This window comes from Bombina bombina, unplaced genomic scaffold (genome assembly GCF_027579735.1).
Source record: "Bombina bombina isolate aBomBom1 unplaced genomic scaffold, aBomBom1.pri scaffold_572, whole genome shotgun sequence".
Classification (NCBI taxonomy): domain Eukaryota; kingdom Metazoa; phylum Chordata; class Amphibia; order Anura; family Bombinatoridae; genus Bombina; species Bombina bombina.
Window position 1 is genome coordinate 162,501 of NW_026512403.1, and position 8,142 is coordinate 170,642.

The following is an 8,142-nucleotide window of genomic DNA, read 5'->3' on the forward strand; positions in this document are numbered from 1 at the left end:
CGCTGGCCTTTTTTCGACACTGAAGCTATCAGGAAGTGTATAACTGTGTACAAACTGTTAAAAATGTCCATTTTATATGCAGCAAAGATAAAAGAAAACGACTGGCTGATAAACAGAAATCCCATGCCTTATTAATGGATAGCAACAAACCTCACACAAATAAAAACAATATATATATTGCAGTTTTTACATTTACATCATTCATTTCAAAGCTATAAATATAATATTATGTAATAACATAAAATATATATCAAGTTATAATATAATATTTCATTACTAATGTCAATCTTGAGAAGGGCCACACATTACCTTCCCATTGACTTTATATAACTGGGTTCATTTTACACCAATTTTTATTTTTTTTTACAAATTTTCCATCAGTAACAGAACCCCGGCGTACAATGAGGGCTACCTGTGTGTGTATATATATATATATCTTTTCTGAGGGTACATGTTACTGATAAAGTCCCTAGCCACAAGTGTGTGTGTGTGTATATATATATATATATATATATAGATATATATAAATATATATAGATATATAAATATATATATAGACACAAAGAAAGACCTTATATCTGATTCCCTCAGCCGCAGACATCTTTTCTGAGGGTACATGTTACTGATAAAGTCCCTAGCCACATGTGTGTGTGTGTGTGTATATATATATATATATATATATATATATATATAGATATAGATATAGATATATATAAATATATATAGATATATAAATATATATATAGACACAAAGAAAGACCTTATATCTGATTCCCTCAGCCGCAGACATCTTTTCTGAGGGTACATGTTACTGATAAAGTCCCTAGCCACAAGTGTGTGTGTGTGGGGGGGGGGGGGGATGTTGGAATTATTTAACATATCATTTTGTTCTCCTGTTTTTCAAATATTTCTTAACTGTTTTTCTCCCTTTTTTTATTTGTAGCCAAAACTGCGTTGATGCATACCCAACATTCCTTGCTTTGCTTTGGTGTGCTGGAGTGTTCTGTAGTCAAGGTAAAATATAATATTTCATAACCAAATGCATTTTTATTAAAAAAAATTATTTAAATAATTGATACGGTGCTCACAATATACAATTATAGAATATATACACTAACCCCACATTTAGAAGATTTTAAGGTAAAACCGATTCAAACATAAAGTAGTTAAGTTACACTGTCATTTTAGTCCTTTTGCTCCAAAATAAACCCCAAACGCACAAAAAAATAAAATAAAGTTTTTCCTATAATTATATCATTATATCATTATATCGTTATAATTCAGAGGGTACACTATGCGCATCATTAATATACAAAAAAGTAGCATTAAAAGTAATAATATAAGTAATAAAAACATAATAATATTAACGTGTTCCCTATGCCTATAGCGTAGTGGCTATACTGTGCTTAAGTCATTGTGATTGTCATTGTGGCAAAAAATTCAATATTGAAATGACAATGTATTTTCAATAAAAAGATATATCACATTATTCTTTCAAGCAGTGTTAGCAGCTAAGTTATTTGTTTTTCAGGTTGGTGTTGTTATACAGGGACATTTAATCATTATATTGACACTGTATTATGCAGTAACCAGTGAAGAGAACTATGACAGAACCTGGTGTACAATGTTTTAATGGTACAAAATGTTGGAAATGATTTTAACTGAAACATAAAATATTCTTCTATATATACAAATATCAATAGTAGATAAATAATTGATTTGATTATTGTGTTGTTTTTCAGCGCCTGCAGCTTTTGCTGGATTGATCTATCTGTTTGTTAGACAGAAGTACTTTGTAGGATACCTTGGAGAGCAGACACAAAGGTATAAATAATATTGGTATATAATTAATAAAGGTACAGGATCCATTACATAGATTTTACATTTAAATGCATCACTTCAGGCTTCAGATTACATTGCTGAATATTACATAAACTTTAAACAAACATGAAACACATTTTTCTTTCATGACTGAGAGAGAGCATACAATTCCAATACACTTCTATTATCATATTAGCTTTATTCTCTAGGTATCCTTTGTTGAAGGTGCATAAATGCACTACAGGGAGCAAGCTGAATACATCAGGTGAGCCAATGAAAAGTGGCATACATGTGTAGTCACCAATCACCAGCTAGCTCCCAGTAGTTTATTGCTACTCCTGAGCCTACCTAGGTATGCTTTTTAACAAAGGATACCAAAACTACAAAAGAAATTAGATAATAGAAGTTAATTGAAAAGATGTTTAAAATATTATGCTCTAATCTGAATAATGAAAGAAAAAAAAGGTTTTATGTCCCTTTAAATCATTAAATATATAGCTTCCGAGTTCACAGGAGAAAATCAGTGTCCGTCTGACAGTTTAAATTCCTTCACCATGGAATCCTCTGGCAAATGTAATGGTTCTTCTCTAGACCCCTGGTAAAAGAACTGCCTGGATGTCTAAGACAAGACAAGATAGACTCTGAATAGCTGTTTAACCCTAGCCCCTAGAAGCAGAATAACAAAATAAAAGCAGCTACCTTTACATTAAATACAAAGAAAGATACATAATATTTTATTTATATAATATACAAAAATAAATACATACAGTTTTTGTGTTTTTATTATACAACATTGCTACAACTGCAAGTGGTGCATTCATTTTTGTTCATGAGGTTAAACGCACTGTATATTTAGAGCAGTTTAGCTTTTGACAAATAGACCTCTTCCCAGTTACCTATATAGTTTTAAAGGAGCAGTTGCATCCTTTTATGAGAGCGTTTACAGGATCACCCTATGTGCGCCCCAGTCAGACTATTTTTCTTATAAAAAGAATTGTGTCTGCAACAGGGCAGGGGCCTATTTGTCAATAAAATAAAATAAATAAATGGATCTAAAGACAATTTACCAATGTATCATTATTGAAAGTATATTATTTTTGATGCCTTTGCTGTAAAATACATCTAGACATTGTGCTAGTTTAATGTAGTTATCTACATTTTTATGAGCTAGTATTTTCCTTACCTTCTCTCACCTTCCCTCTATCCATTTGCTCTTTTAATTGCAAAGTTCTCTTCAGATATAAAGGCACATTATCATATGTCTTACAGCTTGTGTTTAAAGTGAATGTAAAGTTTGAGGAATGAGTGCCCGGTTTTTAATAATCCTATTAAAAACAGGGCACTTTCATTCATCAAACTTTATATTACACTGCTTTTAATATAAAATACTTACCTTTTCTTTCTGCAAGCCGCTGCTGTGCTTCTCCAGACCGTCGCAAGCCTCTTCTTATGTCAGGAATGACGATTCCGGCATCTTCAAATCACGGCTTCCCCCCGGGGGAATCATTGCCTAAGGCAACGTCGTGATTGATGGAAGGCCGGAATTGTCATTTCTGATGTCGGCAGAGGCTTGCGACGGACGGAGGAAGCGCTGGAGCGGCTTGCAGAAAAAGTAAGTATTTTTAAAAAAAGCAGTGAATTTAAATTTTTATTAATGAAAGTGCCCGTGTTTTTAATAGGATTATTAAAAACCGGCATTGATTCATCAAATTTAACATTTACTTTAATGTCCCTTTAAATGTACGTATAAATGAATTTTACTATCTGTTTATTAATTAATACACAGTCACATGCTTTTTGCACTTCTGTGCTGTAGGTTTTCTTGCCCAACCCATATTAATTTAGCACACGTCTTACTTCTGCTGTATTTTGGGATGTTAAGCGCAAATTGTAAGCATCATAATAATGTATCTTTTTACTGATTTTCCTGACCTCTAGAACAAAAGGACCCTTGCTAACCAATCACAAACGAATACACATGTATAGGATTTGATCATTAATTGTTGTTTGCACGTGTGCAGTTAAAGAACTCTGCCCGTAAAGATGTTTAGCACTAATTCAGATTAGTTAATCAGATATTTAAACAGACACATGCCCCTTTCTAATCTCCATATAATACCTAAATATGCTATCATGATTGCTGATGTAAATTGGCAGAATGTGGACCCAGCACAATTCGCCGGATTTATTTTGAAGCAAAATAAATAATGAATGTATATTGAAAATATTGTGGGCCAGATTACAAGTGGTGTAACAAGTCTAACTCCGCTAGAAGTAAGCTTTTTGCGCATGTCGGGTAGCGCTTGTATTACAAGTTGAAAGTAAACCATTTTTGCTTGCGCACTGACCCGATGCGTGTAAAATGACCAACTTAGATTATCATGCGCAATAACATATTCACCCATAGAAGTCAACGGTACAAAAAAAACAACAACACCCTACTTGCATGCAAACACAATTGCATATTCTCAAGTGTGCTAACCCGATATGAAAAAAATTATATTTCACATTCCAATTTTCTTCACATAGCAGAATATGTTCTATTTGTTCATAAATACATTTTTCTATATATATATGATGGTACTTTGTTACAATGTATATCTATACATATATATACTGTATATATATATATTTATATACAGTATGTGTGTATATGTATATATATATATATATATATATATATATATATATATATATAAAATTATATATAGGTATAGATATATACAGATATAAATAGGAAAATTAATTTAAAAATACTTTGAACATATTCTGCTATGTACAGAACATTGAAATGCTAAATATTTACAGTAAATAAACAGTAAACACTTTATTAAGTATGAATATTGCATACATATGCTTTTTCATGTTTTCATCTACTTGACAGCAAAGGGCTCCAATGCACTTATATATGTGTGTGTATATGTATATATATATATATATATAAATATATGTCTGAGTGTCTATATATGTATTTATATGTTTATATGTGTATATATGTCTGTAAATACATATATACACATATAAATACATAAATACATATGTACACATAAAAAAAAATATATATATATATATATATATATATATAATTAGATGTAAATAGTTGTATCTCAGTGTTAAAGCCCTTTGCCTGAAGTTTTTTTCTAACACCTGAGACCTCATATGTTTGAGTCCTTATAACTATTTTGTGCAATATTGTTTTGATATATTTTTTATTAGATGGGGTTATTATCAGTGTAACTGTACTTTATAATGTATTTTGATTTGTTTTGTGCAACTTTTTAGTTTTGCAAAACAGTTAACCGGTGCTCTGAGGATGCAGTAATTATTCTAGCATAAATCAGACACGTGCAAACACCGGCGATAAACCCCTTTTCAATTGCTAACTGTTATCGCGTCACTTGTAACCTGGCCCTGTATGTGTTGTTACTTTTTGAGTTTAATGACTCTTCAAATGGCCATAATAGTAAAAAAATCACATGCTCTAAATCTAGCCACCTTTAGCAAATTAGAGCATGTCATTTTTTGACTAGTCAACAAGCCCGTTCAGTGGCGTCACTATGGGGGGCGGGGGGGGGCGGGCCGCACCCGGGTGAGACCCTCCAGGGGGTGACACCAAAAAAAAATTTTTTTTTTTTTTAAATTTTATTGAAATTCAAAGAAATACAATGTTGAGATGCATAGATTTTTTTTATTAGAGGGGCTGGCATTTGTGAACATTGGTGGGGCTGGGGAAGATGTAGACACACAATTTTTTTGCCCCTTGAGCCAGTGCTGCAATTTCAACAAATAGTTTTCCCGGCTGCTTTTGCTTGTTTGTACTTTGCTTCTCCCCTGCCCAATTTCGCTATGAATGTTGTGGGCATGCCGTGGGGCTTGCAAAGTTGCGCTGCTAGCCTAAACCTGCCTGCCTATCTGTGCTCAGTGACATGTGGAGCAGTGGAGTCACTCACTGCTGTGCTGTCTCTCTAAACGGGAACTGGCAAATCATGAGGGGATGCCTGGCACCTGACCGCATGACTGTTTGACACTGTCTTTAAAGTGAAGGAGCCACGTATGATGCCCACCAGACCATTACGGTTACGGTACACTAAGTGCACACTGAACAGGTAGGAGGGCGGGCGGGGGTCTGGGGGTGATCAGAGTGCAGAGGTGATTGGCCATAAGAAGCGGTAGGCACGCGGCCCGGGGCTGTGCACTGACAGGCTTGGAACAGAGTCAGAGAGCAGAATTTTCATAGTTTGCACCTAAAACTTTTCTTTAGTGATTTATTTTTAGAGTGCTCTGTTTATCTTTCATTTGATGCTCTGCTGAGCCAGGGAGCAGCTCTAGGCATGCGCTTTATAATTAATGCAGTGCAGTTTACATATTTTGTAAGTGTGTGTCTGAGTTTTTGTGTGTGTGTGTGTGTGTGTGTCTCAGTGTTTTTGTGTGTGTTTTTGTGTGTGTGTCTGAGTGTGTTTCTGAGTGTTTGTGTGTGCATCTGAGTATGTTTTAAGTGTGTCTGAGTGTTTGTATGTGTGTTTGCCTGTGTTTTTGTGTGTGTCTGCTTTCTGGGGGGGGGGGGGGTGACACCATAACTTACCGCACCGGGTGACACCAACCCTAGTGACGCCACTGAGCCCGTTTTGGATTTTGTCTGGAAATGGATTGTATACATAATCTACATTTAAAGCTACTAGATCACGTATAATTAAACTTCTCTGCAGTATCTCAATATCTGTGCTATTTATGTTGTAAGCTCACGAGTCCATCTGCCCTACAGATTTTGTCATCTAAAGGTAGCTTACAACTAACAGTAACTCATGTCAGGGCCTTCAACCCTTTTTTATTCATGTGAATGTCTTTTGCTTATTGTACTCTGCAATTTTACACCTAATATTGGTGGTTTATTATTAAACAATACCACTACTACTAGTACTGCTGCTACTACTGCTATTACTACTACTACTAATAATAATAATTATAACTATCATGTGCTATTATATTAACCCTTTCGCTGTTTTTTCACCCCAGTGCAGAGCCAATTTTGAGCTTTTTTGCTACTTAGATTTAAACCCTATTGTAGTCAAATTTCAGTTTAGTGGCCCACACAAATGAAATATCGTTTTTTCAGCAGGCCCAGCAGATTCACAATATGCGATTATTACATTTATTATTCATGGCATATGAGATAGCTGTTTCAAAAACTGTCCACTGGACTATACAGACCAAATTCATATCTTTTTTTGAGAGAGGAACCTGTCTACTAGAAAATAAACTTTATTAGGGGTCTCTACACATACCAGATACAAATCCCCATGTGTTTTTTCTACTTAATTTTTTAAAAGATCTTTTGTGTTCCAAGACCACAAGGGTATAGTCTTTCAAATGAGAGGTCTTGGAGGTTTGTATTTGCTATGGGAGCTGAGATTGAGGGGTTTGAAGAACCTCCCCCCTCCAGCTACCTAGCAGTTACAGTGAGCTTTCTGGTTCTGCCCACTTTGTGACATAACCACGTGCATGAAACCTGGAAATGCTGCCCACTAGGCCACCAAACATCCCCAGCCTGTAGTGAGAGGAATAGCCAAAAGATTGTTTGATAGGTGATCCCCAGGCGTTCTCGTCATGCATACTGAAGGGGTCTTATTATATGTTTGCCATATTTACAAAATATTATCTATGTATTTATGTTATTTCTAGTATATTTGGAGTGAGTTCGGTAGTGCATATTTAGTTTTTGTTTTGATACGAGATCCTAATAAACATTATATACTTTGTGTCTATTCTTTTTCAGCACTCCTGGATACATTTTCGGAAAGAGAATCATATTTTTCCTATTTCTTATGTCAGTAGCTGGCATTCTCAATTATTTTCTTGTGGCCATCTTTGGAAGTGACATGGAAAAGTATTTAAAAACTATCAGTGGAACTGTCTCAGCGCTTCTACTCATTCCCTAGACTGTAAACCACTTGTATGTCATCTGGCAAAGTAAAAATGTTTCCATTTTTGTATCAATAAAGTTTTTGTCAAACTATACTTTAAACATGAAATGAAATTAATGTTATATGAGCATAATATACAATAATTTATAACAGTGCAATAATATTATTTGGTATAAAAGAAGTCTCTCTATTTTTTGTTTTCATTGTGATATTTTTATGAAAGATATATTGGTCTTTTATTCATTATAAAAAATAAAATAAAAATCATAACCTAAATAAAAAATGAAATGTATTTGAAATATTTAGAAAATAATGCAAACTATTGTATTTAACAAAACACCTACACTCTCATTCTGCTTCAAACCACAATTAACCCACACTATCCAGTGCACACTGTGTT

General features: G+C 34.0%; 1 protein-coding gene across 1 annotated transcript in view; it reads left to right on the forward strand.

Moving 5' to 3' along the window:
* LOC128644277 (arachidonate 5-lipoxygenase-activating protein-like) overlaps positions 1–7,836 on the forward strand; it is a 31,677-nt gene extending 23,841 nt beyond the window's left edge. Inside the window, exons 3-5 of the mRNA XM_053696951.1 lie at positions 944–1,014; positions 1,743–1,824; positions 7,595–7,836. Of these exons, the coding sequence (XP_053552926.1) occupies positions 944–1,014; positions 1,743–1,824; positions 7,595–7,757 (316 nt within the window). The 3' untranslated portion in view covers positions 7,758–7,836. The remainder of the gene's footprint in view (positions 1–943; positions 1,015–1,742; positions 1,825–7,594) is intronic.
* The last annotated feature ends 306 nt before the right edge of the window (positions 7,837–8,142 follow it).